We start from the raw sequence: 22,552 nt of genomic DNA, 5'->3' as shown, positions 1-22,552 counted from the left end.
AAGTTACTAACACTCTTCTTGTGATCTTCTCGTCCAAACCCTGAGAAAAACATTTCATTAGTGCTCGGGGCGGGAAACACTGATTCGATGCAAGTCCTTATAGAAAACCGTTAAAAGTTTTGTTAATTTTAAATTTAGCTTTATGTTTGCATTCATGGAGGCCATCTATTCGTGAATGAAGTGTACACGTTGCAGCGGGGATATACTTTTATAAAGTTTATTTTGGGCAACAGTAAGTTGTCAAACTTGAATATGATTTAACCAATGTGAAATAGTTATGTATTTAATAAATAAATGTCATCAAGATTCATAACCTGATTGATGTTGCATGCTAATTAATTAAAATTGTAGATAAGGTGGAATCAATAGTCTAGAAAAAATTGATGATTTTTCCATTATAATAAAAATATAAACTATTATAATTGCAGTTAGCACAGAGAATGGTTAGGAGGTTAGTGGCACCAGTCCAACAGGAATCGCTTGGTCTCTTCGAGGTGCTAATAGAGATTGAATGGGAGTGCGTTCATAGAGACGAGTGTATGTATGTATTTGTAAGTGTGTGTTCTTGTACCGTGTTTTAATAAAATTGGACGGTGAGAAACCACATCTAAAGAAGAAAAAACAATTAAATTTAAAACCAGAGGAAAAGATGAACTAAAAAAAATGAAAAATCGAAAAATCTGGCTTGTCTGCAAAAGAAAAGCAATCTCAGATAGAAATGTACCCGGGCCCAACCCAAGTACTGGCCCATTTTTCCAAACCACTAGAGACCCAACAAGGAAGTTAGCCAGTTTCAACCTGCGGCTTCCCCCGCCGTCCGCCGGGACGGCTTAACTGCTCGCCGCCGTCGCTGATCGACGCCCCTCTCCGCCTCGCGCCGCACCCTCGCCGACCCCGGCTTCCTCCGCCGCCACCGCGAATTTCACCAAACACCTCCAATGCTGAGCTTCCTCCGCAACACCGAGCGCCGCTATGTCCCCAGCTCCTCCTTCCACCCGGCCGGCCCCGCTCGCCGCAGCCTGTACGCCACGGCCGCATCCTCCTCCAGGCCGTCGCACGCAGCCTCGACGCCTACTACCTCCACCACCTCCGCTCCCGCTCAACGCCACGCCATGCCGCCGCCTCCGTTCCCGTCCAAGGACGCGTACTACCTGCACCTCCTCCGCTCCGGCACGACGCCGCGCCACGCCGCCGCCGTCCACGCCCACATCGCGCGCGCGCACCCTTCGCCGTCCCTCTTCCTCCGCAACACGCTCCTCGCCGCCTACTGCCGCCTCGGCCCGCTCCCCGCGCGCCGCCTGCTCGACGAAATGCCGCGCGTCAACGCCGTCTCCTTCAACCTCCTCATCGACGCCTACTCCCGCGACGGCCAGCCGGACGCCTCTCTCCAGACCTTCAAGCGCGCCCGCCACGCCGCCGGCGTCAAGGCCGACCGGTTCACGTACACGGCCGCCCTCACCGCATGCTCGCGCGCGGGGCGCCTGAGGGAGGGCAAGGCGGTGCACGCGCTGGCCGTCCTCGAGGGGCTCGACGGGGGCGTGTTCGTCTCCAACTCGCTCGTCAGCATGTACGCCAGGTGCGGCGACATGTGCGGGGCCAGGCGGGCGTTCGACGCCGCCGAGGAGCGGGATGACGTCTCGTGGAACTCGCTGGTCTCCGGGTACGTGCGCGCCGGCGCGCGCGACGAGATGCTGGAGGTGTTTGCTCTGATGCGCCGGCGCGGTATGGGGCTGAATTCTTTCGCTCTTGGCAGCGTCATCAAGTGCTGCTCTGGCAGCGGTGACTCCGTGAGGGATATCGCCGCCGCGGTTCACGGATGCGTGGTGAAGGCTGGGCTGGATTCCGACATGTTTCTTCTGAGCGCGATGGTTGACATGTATGCCAAGAGAGGCGCGTTGGCTGAAGCTGTCGCGCTCTTTAAGTCGGTGCCTGACCCCAATGTGGTTGTGTTCAATGCCATGATCGCGGGGCTGTGTCGTGATGAGGCTGCAGTTGGTAAGGGAGTCGCGAGAGAGGCCTTAAGTCTGTATTTGGAGGTGCAGAGTCGAGGAACAGGGCCTACTGAGTTCACATTCCCCAGCATCATTCGAGCATGTAACCTGGCAGGCGACCTTGAATTCGGGAAACAGATACATGGGCAAGTGCTGAAGCACTGTTTCCAGGGAGATGACTTCGTTGGGAGCGCACTCATTGACTTGTACCTCAACTCTGGCTGTGTGGAAGATGGATTCAGGTGTTTCAGATCTGTTCTGAAGCAAGATGTTGTCACCTGGACGGCGATGATTTCAGGGTGTGTCCAAAATGAGCTTTTCGTGAGGGCGCTGACCTTGTTCCATGAATTGTTAGGTGCTGGACTGAAACCTGATCCTTTCACTATATCGAGTGTGATGAATGCATGTGCCAGTTTGGCTGTTGCAAGGACTGGCGAGCAGATTCAGTGCTTTGCCACGAAATCTGGTTTTGGACGGTTCACTGCCTTGGGGAACTCTTGCATACATATGTATGCTAGGTCAGGGGATGTTGATGCTGCAATTCGGAGGTTTCAGGAAATGGAATTGCATGATGTTGTCTCTTGGTCTGCAATAATATCAAGCCATGCACAACATGGCTGTGCAAGGGAGGCTTTACGGTTTTTCAATGAAATGGTGGATGCAAAAGTGGTGCCAAATGAGATTACTTTTCTCGCTGTCCTTACTGCATGTAGTCATGGAGGATTGGTTGATGAGGGACTCAGGTAAGCCTTCGGCCTTTTTTATCATCATTTATCGTGCAAGTATCTTCATCAGAAAAAGAACTATGCATGGATAGAACTTTGACGATTTTGTGTTTGCTGTAGCGCATCTTACTGTCTTATACGTACTAGAGTAATACCTGTTCCTCATAGGTCCATCTCCTTTTCTTGTATCATGTAGGTATTATGAAATCATGAAAAAGGAATATGGGTTGAGCCCAACCACAAAGCATTGCACATGTGTTGTTGATCTCCTTGGACGAGCTGGGAGATTAGCTGATGCTGAGGCTTTCATAAGGGATTCAATATTCCATGACGAACCTATCATCTGGCGGTCTTTGCTAGCGTCATGTCGTATCCACCGAGACATGGAGAGAGGTCAACTTGTTGCCGATAGGATAATGGAACTAGAGCCTGCTTCCTCGGCATCCTATGTAAATCTCTACAACATGTACCTGGATGCCGGGGATCTCTCCTTAGCTTCAAAAATTAGAGATTTGATGAAAGAGCGAGGCGTGAAGAAAGAACCTGGTCTTAGTTGGATCGAACTAAAGTCTGGAGTTCACTCTTTTGTTGCGGGTGACAAGTCCCATCCAGAGAGCAATGCAGTATACACGAAACTTGCAGAGATGCTTTCCAAGATTGATAAATTGACAACCAATGATACTATCAGCATTGTGTCAGATGAAATCACTGGAAAAGAGCAAAATTGGATGAATTGCCACAGTGAGAAACTAGCTGTGGCATTGGGAATGATTCATTTACCACAGTCAGCACCTATACGAGTAATGAAGAACTTGAGAGTCTGCCGTGACTGCCACCTGACTATGAAGTTAATATCCAAGAGCGAAAGTAGAGAGATCATCTTGAGAGACGCGATTCGCTTCCATCACTTCAGAGATGGCTCATGCTCCTGTGGCGATTACTGGTAATGACCAGTGTAATGATTCGGAAGGTGAATTCTTGAATGGCCACCTCCCCTCCCAATGAATAATCTTACTGTAATCATATATACTGGAGGAGAAAACCTCAAAAGATTCATGTCAGCCAAAGTCAGAACAGATCCACGATCCATCTGCAAGGTTGCACACCTATTGGCACGGGCAATCTTCAAATCTCCAAAAAGAAATCTGATCTTGTTTCCATAAGGTATGATCTTTATCGTCAGGCTGCCAGCGTTCTCCACTTTCTGTCCTTTATATGTTGATTGATTTGATCATCTGTTTGTGGTACCTAAAAAAATTCTGTTTGTCCATCAAATTTTGCATTAGGTACCTGCTGTTCGCCTTTCCTCATGTGAGGTTTTAATGATTAACTCTGTTTACACTCTATAACTCTGGTTAGTTGTGTGTTGGACCTTTGTCTACATTGTTGCTAATTCAGAAGTTCTATTTGAAGAAAGGAGTAGGATGATTCACTGATCTTTTTACTATGGCTGATTTTTTCTTCTATTTGTTTATGGTTCCCCAAGAAATGTCGTAAGATCAAGAAGTAATCCGAAATATGGCCTGTGGTTTGTCCAATCGCCACGATCTTCTTACAGAAACAGATTCCAGCTTACACCCTGGTGAGCTTATCTTAACCATTGAATGTGATGCCTTAACATGTCACTACTTTTTGTAGACTGATGGTTTATGTATTTGCTAGGCCTTTTGGATACTGTTACGAATTGCACATATGCTGGAGTGCTTATGTACTTTTCGCTTTGATAAAGCACAATACCCAATTGTACCTTGTGAACGTGTAAATGTTAGGTAAACCCTATACATTGATGGCTAGTGTTACTCTTCTATGCCTTATATCTTTTAGCTAAGCTAGAAATTTCTAATATCTGACATGTTCATTGAAGGTAATCGATACACCCCAGTTCCCTGTACACATTTGCAAATGCATGAGTACACAAACAATACTGCTGACACACACCATCATTAAGTGGCTATCCATTCATATCATATCCAGTTGAAAGAATGTAACTTCTACCATGGTCCAACAAGCTTTTCTGCCATTCTGGAAATATCAATTCTATACAGCTCAGTGAACCTTCATGTTGTACTTGATCAGCACAATGCCACAACCCTGATATGGATGGCCTTCCAGAGTTCGTATTGGCTCTAGGTATTCATGTAGGTTTCCTTTTATTAAGATTCTGCATTCGTTACATGTTTTGATCTAAATTTGGTCATGATATATGATTATCCACTCCCTGCCGAGGCAATGGCAAATAGATTTGCAGTCTAATACCGTGTTCAAATTCTAATTTTGGTGTTTCATGTAGATATGGCAGCTAGTTACCTGGATATGCTCATAAGGAAAAGCTGCACTTTCGAAGAAAATGGTCTCTGTCAAATTTGTGACAACAGATTGCTGTAAACCAGGGATCACCTTTTCTGGAGCTGTACTTTCAGTAGACAGTGCTGGGAAAAAAAATAACATCACGATCAATGAAAGCCTTGAATTCCCCCAGATGATTACATCGGCTAGATGCAACTTTGGAAAACCATTTTTCTTTGAAGCTTTTGCTACATCTTGCTGGAATATTTGGAAGCATAGGAATGGTCTTATCTTTGAAAATGAAGCACCTTCTATTAGAGCTTGGACCTTTTCCTTCTTTCTTACAGAACGAAGGACGACCTCAAATTCCCCCTTATAGCCTGGCTAGATGCTCTTTAGTTCCTTTGGGCTATGCCCTGGGCACCCTTTTGTACATTCCCTCCCTCAATCTTGTACATATTGTTCTCTTTTAATAAAATTTACTGTCGGGGCCTTCCCTACAGTTTTCAGCTAAAAAAAGTTACCTAGAACTAACATTTTTTTTCCTTTTTGTACATAAGTTATTTCGCAATTTCTGTTCTGTTAGCTGTTGTTTTTCAGATTTTTGTTTTTAGATTGTACTTCAGTTCTGCAAACTTGCAGTTCTGATTTGTAGTGATTACCATCTTATAATAGGTTTCTTGGCACACTGAGATGCCTGTCTAGAAGTTATCTGTCCATTACCCTTTATCACACATGCAATGGTATTATATCGCTATAAAGTGATAGAATTATGATACTAACATAATTTCCTTAAGAACCACCAAACACACGCGACATTGTTTCAAGTAGACTATCCTGTTGTCTGTTGCCAGGTAGAGAACTGACACTAGAAGTTGCGCTAATTACCTTTCTTGATGGATGATACACGATTAATCATTGCTGATCTTGAGTTTGTTTCTGAACCTACTGCAGAGTCTGCAGGTTGCTTCTCTAGATAAATTTTACAAGATTTTTGAAAGCTGCTAGCTGACAAAACTCACAATAGAATGAAGGAAGGGAGCGCAACACCTTGTTGATTCTTTTTGGTCGTGTATAATATCAACGTCTGTAACTTTTTTGTGCCTCTGTAAATGTTTGAGGAAAGAGTAAACATGAGGTTTGAATGAATTTGTTTTTGTGCCTCTGTAAATGTTTGAGGAAAGAGTAAACATGAGGTTTGAATGAATTTGTCATGAGGCTGTCGTGCATCAACCATGCATTTAAACACACTTATCCCTTGATAAGACAAGAAATATTTTAGCTAACTGTAAAGGAACTCTAGAATACTTCTTAGGATTAAGCCTTTGCAACTACGGTTTTTGCCGGTCTTGGACAGATCCTGGAAACCTACGCGTCTTTTCCTATCCACCGCTCCCGCTCTCCCCGGCAGACCCCTCGCCTCCTCTTCTCCGGCGGTTGCTGGCATGAAGATCAGGTGAGGGTCCTCCCCCTTGTACAGAAGTAGACTTAGGCTAGGTTTAGGTTTAGGTTTAGGTTAGTCTAGGTTTGCCTATGTGGTGTTTGGCTTCTTGCCGTTTGGGAGTTCACCGCCGGAGCTCTCCAGGGTGCTGGGTAATGGTGTGGCGCTGCAGTGGTTGGAGCCGACAATGTGTGCGGTAATATCTCCGTCTCCCCTCCAATAAGGCTCAGTTGCAGATCTGTTGATTTTGGTCAACTCTCCTACGATGTGAAGCCACAATGGAGTTGGTGGCGTTCGAGGTGTTGTTTCTTGGCCCAATCTGCGACCTATCTTGCGTGGCCTTGGTGCGTTCCTTACTAGGGGAGTCGCGACTGCCCTTGCTCTTCATGGCCGAAGGGCGGTCCTCCTCAGCCACTTATTGATGACTGTTCTACAACCTCCAAGGGTGATGCTGATTCGGAGGCCATCCAGCTGCTCCTACTTGGCGTTTTCTGTAGTCATCGTTCCAAGTGGTGCGTCCCAGCGAGTTGATTGCTTTTCCTCCATATGTTTTAGGGTCTTTTTTGTAACCTTGTAGGTCCTAGTTGCAATTTTTCCTTTTCTCTTGGACCTCTTTGTAATTTGTAACCCACCGCTGGAATGAGCGAAGTTCCTAGGTCCTTGGGGACCATTCCTCGCTAAGAAAAACCAAAAGTTCAGTCGATTTCATCGGGTCGGTTCAGTGACTTAATAATTGCTATGGTTTAGACTTATAATTGCCAAGGATTTGCTACCGTTTTAGTCGACCGAGAATTTCTTAAGCCTTAGTCACCCAAAAAGTGCTTCAGTTGCACTTTTCTTGCACTGGATCGAGATATAATTTCGAACACGAGTAACTAGTCCATATAATAATAAATAAGTAAATACACTTGAATCTGGTTTGTATCTTCAAAATTTCTTCAAATTCGAATTTCGAAGTCTTCCTCTTAGAGGCTGCAGATGGGCCCGAAGAGAAATCTCAGTCCATACCATTATCCCCCTCTCCTTCCTCCCCGGGCAAAACCCTAGACCCAGACCAACACCCAACAACTATCCCGCCCGCTCGCCGCCGCCGCCGCCGCCACCGCGGGGAGACGGACGATGGCGAAGCCCCGCCGCGGCCGCTCCGGCTCGCGGTCCTCCTCGGGCTCCTCCTCCCGCTCCGCGTCCTCCGGCTCCGGCTCGTCCCGCTCGCGCTCCCGCTCCCGCTCCCTCTCCTCCTCCTCCCCGTCCCGGAGCCGCTCCCCTCCCGCCGCCAAGCGCAGGTGAGACCACCACACCTCCCCGGATCCACACGGTTTGCGGTTGTAGACTTGATTTACGGCGATGTTTTCGGCGCCGCTGGGGGTTTCAGCGACTTGTTTGTTGTCGATTTTCGATGCACGCCGCCGCCGCTCTCGCCTCGGTGGCGTTTAGGTTCTGGATTCGATGCCGGTGCTGGGGGTGCTCCCGCAGTAGATTTGTGCTATTTAGGAGATACTGAAAATTCTGCCCATCCAGTACAGTAAGGCTGGACTAGTTCCTTTGAAAAAGGTTCAGGGACTTGCGGGTCTTATGACATACGCTTACCATTGCTTTCATCCATATAATGTCTCATCATTGGAAGTTTTTTTTTTTTTTTTGATTTACTGACTTGAGCAATGCTTCGTCCGAAATAATACAAACGCTAGAGCTTGCGTGGTTGTCATTGTATAGAAGGTACTGAGGCTGCGGTGGTTGAAGTCCTTGTTTTGCGCGTCTGAAGCTGGTAGTTTTAGGATAAACAAGACGTTTCATAGAACTGAATCTGAAGGGAGCTAACTGCAGCTGGAAAAGGCAGTAGTATTATAGGGCTAGGTGGTTCATTCTCATGTGTAAATTGCTAAACATTACAGTTTTCGACTGTATGTTTCTGTTCCTTCGGTGTTTTTCGCAGTATTAATCCCTCTTGGGATTGATCAATATCGTCGTAGCTCTTTATTAGTATATATTAAAACAAGGTGCTGGTATCAACTGCGTGGTTAAGAAAATACTTTTGAACGATGTTTGAGGTGGGATAGAAAATTTGAGTTTATTGCCACCGTCTGAGCTTCACAGTTTAGGTATAATGTTCGTGTTTGTTTTGGCTGTTTGGCGCACGATTTCCTTCTCCCTACTGCCTTCAATATTACTGCTGTCGCTTGTCATTTATGTTTTGTTTGCGGCCTTTTCGGATTTTGCTGTGCTATTCGGTTAGTTCTACTTCACATGTGCACATTTATTTATTGCAACTGTTATCTGTCCAGTTCACCTGGAGCGCGGAAAGGTCGATCTCCTTCACCAGCCCCTAAAAAAGGTTCACCATCAAGGAAAGGCCGCTCACCATCACCTCCACCTAAAAAAGCTTCACCTCCTAGGTATGAGCTTGCAGAGGGTCTGCACATTTCTTTTATTCTGCTTGTGCTGCATTGATACTTGTACAGTTAAGCATGTTGTTTGAAATTGTTAATTGTTATCATTTGTCACAAATAATTACTCAGGATTAGAAGCTTGGAGTGCCATTTGGGAGGTGACAATAGAAAGCTTGTCCATGATACCCATTTTATTTCGAACTTTCTGTTCCTTTATAAGCTGCTGTTGCACATTTGCTGTTCTTCTTGGTTCCAGTACAAGTAGTTTCACATTCCGTTTTATATTTCAATGCCTTTTTTGTTTTGTTGTAAACAAACAACATGCACTCATGATATGCTATGCTCTCTTATTGTGCATGGAATATTAAATTGATGGTATCTGCTTCAGGAAATCATCTCCTGCTCCTGAGTCGGTTGTTCTACATGTTGATCATCTATCCAGGAACGTTAATGAGGCTCATTTAAAAGAGATATTTGGTGAGTTTGTCTGCATGTTTGATGCTGTCTTGTGCTTAATTATATGAGGTGTAGTAATGTTATGCAACTCTGTTTCCATTTTATCATGAAGGAAATAACTGATTCAAAATGTTACCCACAACTCATGTTCTTCCATGTATTGGTCTGAACTTTGTTTAGACAAGTCTTCAAAAAATGCTGGTACTTCCTAGAAGTTATATATACATTTGTGAATTTCATGAGAATGGTAGGCTTGGAGACATTGAGTTTGAAACTGAAGTTGGTAAACATTGTGCATTTCCTTGCATTAGTATTCACATTAAGATTGTTGCAGACCTAAAATTTGTTTCTCTGTTCTGTTGTCTACTTCATGATACCGGTTCACAGGGTGTGCACAAGCGTTAGAACAATACTCTTTTTTTGCAGTCTTCTGCATGTTAAAAGTCTTCAGTAAGCAAAATACACAACATCATGAAAACTATCCCTATTTTGCAGGAAATTTTGGCGAAGTGGTGAATGTGGAGCTATCAATGGACCGAATTGTAAGTAGATGTGTTGGAATGACATTATCTGTGGAAGTTCATCTTGGCACGTGCTCTAACTTATTCTTCTTTTAATATAGGTTAATCTTCCTCGTGGGTATGGATATGTTGAGTACAAGAAGAGGGCTGATGCTGAGAAGGCTCTTCTTTACATGGATGGTGTATGCCTCCTGCCCCTGTGTTTCTTTTTGTTCTGTTCTCTTATGAGCGAACGACTAACAACTTCATATATTTCAGGCTCAAATTGATGGAAATGTTGTTAAGTTGAGATTCACGCTGACACCACGCCAAAAGCCTTCTTCACCTACAAAGCCACTGCCCCCTCCTCCAAAAAGAGATGCTCCTCAGAATGATAAAGGTGCTGCTAGTGTTGAAAAGGATGCCCAGCAGCGGCCTAGGGAACGTAAGCTTCTGAAACGTTATACCTTATAAGTTATTCAGGGTGTACTAGCCCGGCAAAGTCTTCTGAATCTTTATAGGCATTTCTCTGTTGCTTTTGTCCCCAGTTAGGATTAAAATTTCTAGGTGCATATTCCTTGCAATGATATGATCCTCTTCACTTTCCTGCTAGCAGCATCTCCACGAAGAAAGCCACCTTCACCTCCGCGTAAGCGGTCTCCCCCAATTCGTCGTGGTGATTCTCCGATTCGTCGTCGACCAGACCCATCCCCTGTTAGGCGTGGTAGACCAGGATCTCCAATTAGAAGACGTTCTCCTTCACCACCTAGAAGGCATAGGTCACCGATGAGGTGAGTTGTCTAACTTTCATTCTTATATCTAGGGTATTGTAACTGGAATTGCTGACAGTGGTCTCGCTACTGTCAACTAGGAGGGGTCGTGGCAGCCCATCACCACGCAGACGCTCCCCTGGGCCTCTTAGGCGCTCACCTGGGCCTCCTAGAAGACGGTAAGTCACTTTGATCTTGTTCCGTCGATCACTATGTGCAATGTGCCCACCTGACCCAGGAATACAATGTTCTATCGTACGTGTTCTGGAACTTCTGTATAGTACTCCCTCCGTTCCTTTCTATAATGCCTATTGTTTTTTCGCTTTTGTTTCAGAATATAAGAGTAAAGCTATGTTTTTTTGCAAAGAACCCCTTCCACCGATCTATTCCCGTCCAGAAAATCTGGGAACGAATCTATTCCCGTCCAGAAAATCTGGGAACGAATCTGTTCCTGTCTAGAAAATCTGGAAACCAATCTATTCCCCTACAGAAAATGTGGAAACCAATCTATTCCCGTCCAGAAAATGTGGAAACCAAGCTGATTATGGAAAGAATAGCGGGAGAGAGGGAGTGCATGACGCGATCTGTTATGGAAACAGGATTATTTTCTGAGATCTGATTTCAGTTTCCCATTTTGTCTCTAAGATCACTAGGGGGTTTTGTATCAAAAAATGGCTTGCGCTAATTTCCGTGCCAAAATACAATAGGCACTATAGAAAGGAACGGAGGGAGTATATTTTACATTGGCCTGATGTGTTCCATGTTTATGGCATTTCGTTCAGTTTATGGCAGGCGTTGCCTTCCCATGTTTATACTTAACTATTCAATTCTGGTCATGATAATGTCATTATTGTGTTGGTGCTGATTACTAAAACTTGGGACAGTTGGATGGATGAGCCCCATCCATGTGCCAGTTACTTTGGTTTACAAGATAGCTTGCTAATTCTTTCACTTGTTTCACATTTATGTGTGTTGCCTGTTTGGGTGCTGTACATCTGTTGTGTATGATTTTTATTTCCTCATTGTTATGTATATTAATTGTGTAACTCTTGTTTTTGTCTTCAGGTCACCACCCCCAAGGAGAATGAGAAGCCCCCCAAGAAGGCCACCACCACCACCTCCACGTCGTCATAGTCGTTCCCCTCCTCCTCGCCGCCCTCTTCACTCTCGCTCCAGATCGATTTCTCCTCGCAGGTAATGAAGTTGTTGCTGCCTCTGCCTTCTAAATCTCCCAACAGATCTCATCTGCTTTGTGAAATATCTTAAATCATACTCCTATATATATTCATAATCCTCTTTGTGGTAGCAGGGGCCGAGGGCCTCCACTGAGGCGTGGAAGGTCAGATTCATCCTATTCTGCATCACCCAGTCCTCCAAGGAAGGTGAGCGCAGCATCTGTTGTGGTTTTTGTAGCCTGTCATGGCAAACAGTTCTTTGCATGTTTGCTTGCGTTTTGTTGATCATGCTCTTCAATGTTAATGATTAATTCCAAACACTCTGTTAGGGACCAAGAAGGGTATCAAGGAGCCGCAGTCCTAGAAGGTAGGTGACTCTGCTGTTGGTACATTTACTGGTGTTTCACACCATGTCCAGTTATAGATGTAATATAGCAATCTACACATCTTAACTAAAGTGCCATGTCTCTCAGGGGTCCTAGAGGAAGGAGCTCCAGCGGTAGCGGGAGCAGCAGCTCACCTTCCCCCAGGCCACGCAAGTAGAACTCATGGCATGTGTGCTCCTGGCAGGTAAGATTTCTTTTCTCTTGGCAGGTAAAACTGGCTGTGAGCTCAAGTGGTGATTCGAGGGGGTGCGAACGTTGAGAGCTTCCAATGGATCAGCTGTCTTAGCATGCTGTGGTGAAGTTCGTTCCTGGAATTTGTACTTGGAGATACGCTATGTGTCTTGTACTTAAAATACTTCTAAATTCTGAAGCTGCTGCTCTCCTGTGCTCATCTGAATTAGTACGTCATATTTGAATTGAGCTTTTAAGTCTACTGTTGCTTCCTGAAGTTTTTTTTTCATGTCGTATCACATCTTAAGTGTTTGGATACTTTGTTCTCTGCTCGTTTTGCCTGTGTGCACCATTTGCCCTGGCATGCCCGACCCCCTTGGCCAGTGGCGAACTATACTATGCTGTATGCTGATGTTGTGCCTGCCTTTCATCCCATCGTGCTGGTGGTCTGACCCTTCATATACCATAGGGGTCAATCTTGGCTATTAGGCAAACACAATTTACGCTGTGCTCTCTATGTTGGGTAAGCCGACATGGTAACCCTACTAGGTGACCAAACTAGGAGGATGGGAAAACACTACGGGTGAAGATGAAGATAACACTACATGTAAATCGATTAGCCCAAACGGAATTTTCAGGCAACCAAATGATTGGGGCTTGGCTTTTGTGATGCAGAAAATGAAGTGTTGGCAACCAAACTATCTATAACTAGTTAGCATTACCCTGTGAATTAGATGTACAGTTGCATTACCCAGTGCAGCTTCCCCAAATGCCCAAAATCGGTGCGAGCAACCAAATTGACCCTAGTGTTTTCTTCACATAATTCATTGCAAGCTAGGTCGCTGGTCTATGGAATTCTAAAAGCAGAATGGGTTAACCGCTCGATCGGGTCAACAAGAATAGACTCGTTATCCGTAATCTAGGGTGTGCTTCGCCAGTTTTAACCAGGCCATTTTATTCCCTTCTCGTAACAAAAGAGATGCATCACTTCATAGAGGAAGATAGATCAACCAAACAGGAGAGTGTACACAAGATCAAGTGATGTTTAAGTCGAAGGGCAATGTAAAGCAGATCCATCTATCCATCATTCTAAGATGGCAAGGACAATTTCCGTGCCGGCAGCGCATCCACGTAGCAAGGTCGGTAAGGGAACGAACCATAGGCACAACAGGCTGGTTGCATACTGTCTTTGATAAGCTCATATTCTTCGCCTAGGTACTGCAACCTTGACGTGTCGAGATGATACTCCACTACTTCGCGCATAAGTAGGAGGATGATGGTATGCTTGTGTGGATAGAATCCCATGATTTCGCAACGACCACCCCATGCCGGCAGACCAAGGGAGTTTGCGCCTTCGACAACATCGATGAAGTTGTCCTCGTCGGAATTCCAGGAATCTACGGAGCTACATCTGCTCCCCAGTTCTTCTGCTTCCTCGTCCTCACCATCATAGGTTTCATCATCGGTCATGTCATCCTCACAATTTTCCTCGCTGCATATCCTTTCTCCATAGTTACCATCTTCGAAAAGACTGACTAGTTCATCCTCGCCGCTTTCAACCACACCCCATGCCACCCTCGGCTGTATTGCAAGAGGTTTAACCATATGACAATGTGGGGTGAGGCTGACCTCGTGTGACAGCGTCCACCCTAGCTGAGCACCTATCGATTCGGTCAGCATCCACACTTGCAGCTGCAACTGGTTGATCGCCACGTAGTGGATCCCTCTCTCGTAGCTTGCTAAGACAGATTTAGTGGGCAACGAGCAAAATTCTTCTTGTTCATCGCAGGGTTCCCCGGGGAGCTCAACCATGTCGTAAGTCGTCTTCGAGGGCCGTAAGATCACGAGGACGCTGTTGTGGAAATGCATGTAGAGCGACTCGCGCCAGTACTCGGATGACCATACCGTCTTTCCGTAGCCGCTAGGCGAAGTGGCCACCATGTCGTAGAGGTGCTCTGGGGCACAACGTCCAGGGCCGAACTCCCGGTTCTCCCACCGCCCTGTGCGCGACGAGTAGACGGTGAATGGAACCGATTTTTGTTTCGGTACATCGGCCGCTTCTTCTTGCGGTTGCTCGGGCGGTGAAACCATATCATCTATGCTGTCATATTGTTCATCTTCGGACGATTGCTCTTCCCCGAACAATCTTGGTAAGCATGGTTGCTCCAGGTCCACCCACGTCGGTGGTTCTGGGACGGGTGGCGGCACCGCCTCCTGAAAGAAGAACACCTCGTAGTGCAGCGACACGGCCGGGTCGAAGGCGAGGAACTTGGAGCCGGCGCGGCGCGTCGGCGGCAACGATGGGTTTGGCAGGGCAGCGCTGCACCGTACCGTCGCCGGGTTGCACACGCAGGGCCGGCTCTGGACCAGGGCAAGAAGTGCGACCGCCCTGGGCCCAGCCTAAATTAGGGCCCAATATGTAGTGTACAATACAGGGAAGAGTAGAGAAAAAAAAGGCCCAGGGTCCATGTTGCACACGAAATAATCAGCGATCGCTAGCATTGCTCGTTTTCTCGACTGTTCGTTCTCTTGACGGTTCAGTTTCTTCTCGTTCTCGATTGAATCAACAATCAATTCACGCACAGTCCGCACAGAAGCCAAGAAGAAAACCTCCTCACCTGTATACTACAATACAGGGCAGGGCTGGGTCACGGCAGAGACTAGCTCAGGCAAGATTGCACTTCGGCACTTCGCACGGCCGCACGACAACGTAGCTGGGAGGCGGAGACGCGGAGTGCAGGCTCTGACCGATCTGCAGTGGTCAGTGGAGATATCAGGCCCTGGGAGATATCAATCAGCAAGCCGTATCAATCAGCAGCCAGCAGGTTCAGGTTAGAGACTACTGACTACGTAGTTGAAAGTAATTCTCTCATCACAAATTTCATGAGGCTCTATTTTAGATTGTTCCAAGTGAAAAATTCTCAATTTGTTGACCAAATTATTGTGTTTATTTTTTGTATCAGTTACAACTACAACAGTCAGGTCTTGCAATCATCAATCATGTTGAATAAGAAGTATCCCTCTGGTTGTCAGAAAAGGAACAACAAGAAAAGAATAGACAAGTTGATTGAATCTCAAAAGGGGGCCATGAATAAATTTGTTTTGAGGAATGACACCAATCAAAATTCTGAGCTATTATATATCACCAATGGTGAAGAACAGCCTGATGAGACAGAGAATATATTGGAGGAAAATGATGCTAATCTTGATGCCAATCAGAACACCGAAAGTGAGCATCCTGGCAACATAGATGAGCAAGCTTCTTCTTTTGATATTTGCTGCATTGAGAGGAATATGCTGGATAGTATTGATCTCGACATTGTCATTGATGACTTCGCGTCAACAAAAGCACGAAAGTCTCGTTTCTCATGATTACCGAAGTCTTGGAGGTTTGTTCGCATGTTATGTCTCCTTTTCTATGCGTTGTAGCTTCTACCATACTTAGTTTCGAACAAAGATAAGAAAATTTATCAGATGTATGTTGCTACTGAAAAATTATCGGTGTTTATGCAATCGATTTTTTTAACTGTTGGGCCCATTGATAGAGTTCGCCCCGGGGCCTTTGAAATCTTAGAGCCGGCCCTGTGCACACGTAGTAGTGTCGGTGATTCTGTAGGAGGAGGAGGCCGTTGCACGAGTGACGCACGATGGACCAGCTGTGCCGGAAGACGGGGCGGAGGAAGGCAGGCCCGTCGTCGTCGGCGGCGGCGGTGGCGGACCGTCGGTTCCGCGGGCCGAAGAAGGCCGAACACGAATCGCACCCGATCTTGTTGACGAAGATGCCGGGGAAGGCGTGCGCGGGGAAGTAGTGCGGGAGGAGGAGGTCGTGGGCGTCGACGATGGCACGCCAGGCGCGGCAGACTAGCCGGGATCCGGCGAGGGCGCGCGTCGGGAGGCGGCGGAGGATGGCCACGAGCACGTCGTAGGGGAAGCAGACGCCGTTGCCATCGCCGTAGTCGGCTTCGGCTTCCATCGTACGTGGTGGATCCTGACGATGGATCGGTGGCTGATTCGCAGCGGTAGCGCGATTGTTTTTGCTGTTGATTCCTCGGCCGCCCTCGTATCGTATCCTGGTTTTTTCTTTGTATGTATGCGAGGTGCTCGATTTGTTTTGGAAATTGGGAATCATTCAAATATGAAGAGCTAGTTGGGTTAGGGCATCTCCAACCGCGCGACCCAAACCGCGCCCGCGCGTCCGTTTGGGTCGAGCCGGACAAAAACGCGGCCCAGCGCGGGGACGCACCGCAAAAGCGGACGGCCGCGGCGTCCGGAACGACGCAAACCCGGCCCAAATCTGGGCTAGGTTTGCGTGGCCGCGGATGGCACGCGCCGTCCGCTCGCGTCCGCGCGCTGGTCGCCTCGTCTCCCTTGGGCCCACCTCGTCGGTGACCGGGGAGACTATTAAATGGGGACCGGAGGGGATCCGGCCCTCCACTCCAGTCCCCACTCCACTCCCCGAGCAAAAACCGCCGCCATGGCCCCGAAGCGACGGTTCGCTCCCGGAGCGAACGACGACGAGGCGAGCAGCAGCCGCCGTCGTCCGCCGGCGTTGCGTCCATCGGGAGGATACCGCCGCGGCCTCCACATCGGAGAGGCCGCCCGCGGCGGTGCGGCATTGCCGCAACCGCCGCCTCTCCTCCTCGAGCCGAGCCGGAGTCCTCGGAGGAGGACCCGGACCTCCGCGCCGCCCTCATGATCTCGGCGGCGGAGGAGGAGGCGCAATGGCCGCACCTCCATGCGGCCATTCGCACCTCCGAGATGGAGGAGGCGGCGCGGCGGGAGGTCGAGGAGGCGGAGGGCTGGGCGCTCTACGCCCAGGCCAGCCCGAGCGGTACGGGAGGAGGAGGAGGCGGCGCGGCGGGAGGAGGCCAGGCGCCGCGCCGACGAGGACCGCCGCCAGGAGCAGCGGCGGCAGGAGGACAGGCGGCGGCGCCAGGAGGCTAGGCGCCGCGCCTGGCAGGAGAGACAGCAGCGCCCGGCGCAGCGCCGGGTGGCTCCGGACCCCCACTCGCCGTGGGAGGAGGCCCTGTGGTCTCCGTGGCCGGAGTCCCCGGCGCGCTCCAGCCACAACAGCGCGTCGCCGCCCGGGGTGGACGACGACGACGTCGCCGACGACGCCCACAGGGGCTAGGCGGCGCACCGGCGGCCACCGCGCCGCCGACCAAACCCTAATAGAGGGTTTTTACTTAGTTTAAATTTAAAAGTCCATATAGGGGCTTCTTTTGTTAGTTATTTGCCCAAAATAGGGCTATGTATAAATTTGCCCAAAATAGGGCATATGTTTTAATCAAATTTCGTTTAAATTTTCTTTTTTTCTTTTATTTTCGTGTTTCCGGATTATGCGATGCGTCCGCGCGTTGGGCGCAGCGCGCGACCCAAACGGACACGCGGACGCGGCCGCTATCCGCGTGTCCGGCCGGCGACCCAAACGGCCCAAAACGGACTGCCCAGCGCGTCCGTTTGGGTCGCGCGGTTGGAGATGCCCTTAGTTCCCATGTCGAGTTAAATGCCAAGTCGTTTCCGTTTCGTAGTAGGTGTCCGGCTTGCTTGCTGTGAGTTCCGTCGTGTGTAATAATCATGGAAAAAATACCTCGTTATTTTGACGTCTTTAGCGTATTTAAAAGGTGAACGCTACACTATGCATAATCTGCTCGCTATTTATTGTAATATTACAACATTATATTGCGCTAAAACAGTTATGGAACTAGCGGCAGCCCACGAGGTACTGATTTTAACCTAGCTCCACTCAACTCTAGGTTGACAACCAACTAGTCGCCACTTTCGACTCCCCATGCGCCGCGGCGGTAGTGGCTACAGCAGCAACGCCACTCTCATTCAGCTCTGCTAGCCGCCTCCGCGTGGTACGTCTCGACCAGAATCACTAGGAGGACGCGCCCCTCAACTAGGAGCATGATCTTACGCCGCTGTTCGCCGCCAGGCCATCACCTCTTGCGCAACACACGACAGTCATACCTAGTTTTATCCTTGCAGGTTCTCTTCCAACTTGACCAGTACAGGAGGATAAGTCAATAGTGGTAGCCGTAGCCTGTAAACACCATGGTTTAGCTCTACAGTTGTTAGTTCAGTTCAGCTCTATAATTTTTAGTTCAGTTCACTTATGTAGTTCTTGTCTTCGTCCTTCTTATTTTATCTCTATGAGAGGAAGAAAAAAATGTTGATATAATCCAGTCAAAACTAGTTAATTAGTTATGCATTTATTACTCTGGACAATTTTTTAGCTAATGAAATCTTTGATGTACATGCTATACCTATCTTTTTTCTATTTTTTGTGAAACGCTATTTTGGAAAATAGGGTGCCATCACCACGTTATAACTTGTATAGCGTTTAGGGAAGGACCACACTATTTTATTCAGCATGCTATTTTTTTTCTTCGTCGTACGGTTGCTAGTGCATACTTGAACCAGAATTCGCTGTCACTTGTTTAGCTAATGAAATCTTTGATATACATGCTATGCCTATCAATTTTCTATTTTTTGTGAAACGCTATTTTGAAAAATAGCGTGCTATCAACACGTTATAACTTGCATAGTGTTTAGAGAAGAACCACGCTATTTTATTTAGCATGCTATATTTTCCTTCGTAATTTGTCGGTTGCTAGTGCATACTTGAATCAGAATTCGTTGCATAACATTTGTCTCTAACATTTGGTTCAAAAAATCTGGCAATGGTACGAAATAATTCCGAATGTAACCTTTTTCTTTGTGTATGTAACATTTTTGAAAATGTTATATTCTTTTGCAACATTTCTCAGAAGTATATCGAATATTTTTTTTGTCTAAATTCTCCAACAAGCACGTATGTAACATTGGTGCAATCTCTTTGTGTTATACATACCAAAACCATTGTACCACTTTGCCCAGACTAACACATCAAAACTATGTACACATCTAATAAATTGGAACATTTTATGTAACATCGACAAAAATCTCTAAAAGTTTATCTTCCCCAGCCAGCAACGATCGATGAAGTCACCGCCATGGCCGATTGGAGCTTGCCGGCCACCAATTCGCCATCTTGGAGGCCATTGCTGCCTCAACAGGTGAACCCACCCACCATTGACATCTTCACGGATCTATTCTAGGGGGCCTCTTGGGAATTCGCCGTCCATAGAGCCATGGTGAGCTCCACCATGACGGCAGGCGCTCAGCCCCTGGGAAGCACCTAACATTATGCTGGTGATCCACCTCTTCATTAGACGAGCGCGGGGAGGCCGGGTGAGGCCCATCTGGTCTGCCCGCTAAGGAGGGCTGAAGGCGGCCGAGGACATGGCGAGGCTGGAGTTTGTCCGCGGTACGGCGAAGTGGCAGCACGAGGATGTGGAGGCGACAACAATTTTCATTGGGTCGGAGGACTTCAGCAGATGCAACGCGAGGAAGAAAGACATCAGCAGGGCCGTACCTGAGAATATGGAGGCCCTGAGCAAAACAAGAAATAGAGGCCCTCAACATGATTATTGGCAACTAAGATGATTTTATATATACTACTCACTCCATTTCAATAAACAATGAGACCTTGTTTTTCATATTTTATCTTTCACAAACAATTAATCTATATCTCTCTATTTAAAAAGGATGTTTCAATTTTATCTAGATATATATGTATATAGATGAGTTTAGTTTGTAGATACATGCAAGTTTTGATGAAGTTGAAACACAGGATGAAGTATATAAAAAATATTTGATTTAAAACTGGTATCGTTAGAAAGTATTTTTTAACACGATTCTAACAATGTTGCTTATGTATTATATGATCGTGATATTGTTGTCCTATTTATTTGGACAATGTTCACATTGAAATGTGTGTGCGTATTATTTATAGGAATGGAGGTAGTATGTGGTAAAATAAATTAAAAGAAGTGCATCATGTGAAAAAGCAATCTAAGAATTCAAAAGTGCTATTTTTTAGTCGAAACGTGTCATCTTTCTAAAATAAATCTTCAATTAGTTATTCATACAAATCTTTGAGACAAAATCTTAATATTCATTGGAATTAGCTGCACGCGATGAAAGAGAAAGAAAAGATACGGGTAAAGAGGCGTGGGTGGCTTGGGGGCCTTTGGAGGTAATGCGATTGCAAATTTTCTAAGCACTAGAACTATCTTAATGGAGTATAGTACTCCGTAGCATCTCTCATCGAATTGATTAAGGTTTAATAAACAAAATCAATTATTAGAGTACTAGTTTAACATACTATTAATTTAGAGGCCCTCTAAATTAGGAGGTCATGGGCTCGAATAGGCTGCACATGCCTGCTTTAGGGTGTGTGTTATGTGGTGTGCGCGTCATTGACCTGGCTGTAGCATCAGCCGGCTGCCATTTAGAGTTTTCCTATCCGTATTCATACATCGCTTTGGTACGATCTGTATGTCTCCGTACGCGTCATACACAATCGTAACAGATTGGTGCATCGCCTGCAGCTTATTACACGATCCGCTGGGTTAGGCAGCTGGTGAGATTAGCCAAATTCTAACCATGAACGTGAACCATCCCAATACCGACCATGACCAGCAGAAAAAGAAAACAAAGAAATAATGTACGGGAAATTCAATTTGGCTCTCGGGTGCGTATGCTCTCTCTACCAAAAAATCTTATTTTAAAGTGTTAAAAAATTTTGACAAATTTTTTTACATGTACATCTTCATAATATATGTACATTCGTCAAGTTTCAAGAAAAACCAACATTTTTTGTGGACTATGTAAAAAAGAAAAATTTTATCTTGTAAAAAGCATTAATTCTAGCACTGAGTTTTGTCTTTTTTACACATGTCACATGATAATTCGATTTTTTGTGAAACAACTTTGTAAGCGTGTAGCACGTGAAGATGTACGTGCGAATTTTTCGTTTCAACTTTTTTGAAATTTAAAATGTGTGTAAGATGCATTTTAAACTAAAGGGAGCATATGCTCCCATGTTCCAAAACATCACTCCCAACAATGTACCATGCTTTCTCCTCTACTGCAATCTACAGGAAAATGATTCAAATTACCAAAGACTTACCATATATGACCTTGCATTTTTCCTAATAAATTTTTCTATGGCACCCTTTTGGGATTCTATTAGCTCATATACTCGCTTTCTCATTTGACGCTTTTCATAACCAGACATACACTTTCTGGATGACATCTTGACACTATACGGGATGAATTAGGACATGCAACTAAAAGTTGAAACAAGTGCACCCGGAGAGCCAGGATGATGCTCGACTCGCTGCCGCCAACTTGCCCTACCATTTTACCACCGTGTTGGCCCCTTGCTGCTGACTGCGGGCGCTGCCGCCACTGCACCGGCCGCTGGCCCCTGCTGCGTGTGGCTGCAAATTCCTACCATGCTTTCCCTTTCTTTAACCTTTATCTTGCTCAAGCACATGAGAATTAGGGAATAAAGAAGGAGAAGTGGAGAAGAAATCAAATCGGATCGGCATGGATGAGCAAGAACAAACTAATCTAGAATAATATATAGAAGAGGATTGTACTGTCTGTTGCAAATCCGGGAGGGATTTCTCGGGAATAATCTTGATCGCTCCTCCATTATATTCCCCAAAAAGGATAGAAATCTCGACGAGCGAGAGCGGCCCCATCGTCGCTAACTCGGCGGTTATTGGGGTTTGGGAAGGAAAAGTGAAGGACAATGTGCGTCTCCTGGGGGATTTGATTTTCCAGCCCCAGGGTTCCCGTGCTGACACGTGTTCTTTTTTTTGTTTCATGTAGCAAAAAAGAAATCCTGCTTTGATTTAGTTTAGCAAAAAATACGGCCCATCCACGAAATAAAAGAAAAATATTGGGCTCGCCGGAGACATCGTAGCAAAAAATTATGCCAGTGTAGCAAAAACCGTCATCTTCGAAAACATAGATGGAGAACTCGCCGGAGACCTCACGTAAGTACCTCGTCGAAGACCTCGTAGTATTTAGCAACTGTAGCAAAACAATAGAAAAATTGTAGCAAAAATAATATTCCTATGTTGCAAATCCTTGAAACATATGGCGGCAAAATCGCCAAAACACAACCCCGCATGTACCTGAAAGGCCCCGGATGCTGCCTAGGGTGGGGGGGGGGGGGGGAGTTTAAACTTTTTACAAGATGAGCTTAACAAATTCAGAATAAAACTAGCGTTTAATTTGCCTAACTCAAAACCAATATAACTAGGGTTCACCAATGTGCACCAACAACTTGTAGTAAGCAAGATAAACAATCATGTGATAGCAATATATATATACCTTAAAGCACAAAAGCTATCAGAAAGTA

General features: G+C 46.3%; 2 protein-coding genes across 3 annotated transcripts; both read left to right on the top strand.

Moving 5' to 3' along the window:
- Nucleotides 1-1,295: 1,295 nt before the first annotated feature.
- LOC124667122 (pentatricopeptide repeat-containing protein At3g13880-like) lies at nucleotides 1,296-5,473 on the top strand. 2 transcript variants are annotated; one of them, XM_047204450.1, is made up of 7 exons: nucleotides 1,296-2,734; nucleotides 2,913-3,880; nucleotides 4,003-4,070; nucleotides 4,203-4,298; nucleotides 4,379-4,485; nucleotides 4,581-4,854; nucleotides 5,007-5,473. In XM_047204450.1, exons 1-2 carry the CDS (start codon nucleotides 1,311-1,313, stop codon nucleotides 3,661-3,663), a joined length of 2,175 nt encoding a protein of 724 aa, XP_047060406.1. In that variant the 5' UTR covers nucleotides 1,296-1,310; the 3' UTR covers nucleotides 3,664-3,880; nucleotides 4,003-4,070; nucleotides 4,203-4,298; nucleotides 4,379-4,485; nucleotides 4,581-4,854; nucleotides 5,007-5,473. The 2 variants fall into 2 exon arrangements, with proteins under 2 accessions (XP_047060406.1, XP_047060405.1); XM_047204449.1 differs by lacking the exon at nucleotides 4,003-4,070 and having other exon boundaries at nucleotides 1,587-2,734.
- Nucleotides 5,474-7,546: 2,073 nt separating this feature from the next.
- LOC124667123 (serine/arginine-rich splicing factor SR45-like) lies at nucleotides 7,547-12,565 on the top strand. Its single transcript, XM_047204451.1, has 12 exons — nucleotides 7,547-7,726; nucleotides 8,726-8,836; nucleotides 9,219-9,307; nucleotides 9,782-9,828; nucleotides 9,909-9,989; nucleotides 10,066-10,231; nucleotides 10,403-10,577; nucleotides 10,658-10,735; nucleotides 11,622-11,750; nucleotides 11,866-11,938; nucleotides 12,061-12,098; nucleotides 12,205-12,565. The coding sequence occupies exons 1-12, from the start codon at nucleotides 7,563-7,565 to the stop codon at nucleotides 12,272-12,274; spliced, it is 1,221 nt and encodes a 406-aa protein (XP_047060407.1). The 5' UTR covers nucleotides 7,547-7,562; the 3' UTR covers nucleotides 12,275-12,565.
- The last annotated feature ends 9,987 nt before the right edge of the window (nucleotides 12,566-22,552 follow it).

Source organism: Lolium rigidum, chromosome 6, assembly GCF_022539505.1.
Source record: "Lolium rigidum isolate FL_2022 chromosome 6, APGP_CSIRO_Lrig_0.1, whole genome shotgun sequence".
Classification (NCBI taxonomy): domain Eukaryota; kingdom Viridiplantae; phylum Streptophyta; class Magnoliopsida; order Poales; family Poaceae; genus Lolium; species Lolium rigidum.
This window is presented reverse-complemented; position numbering and strand designations above follow the sequence as displayed.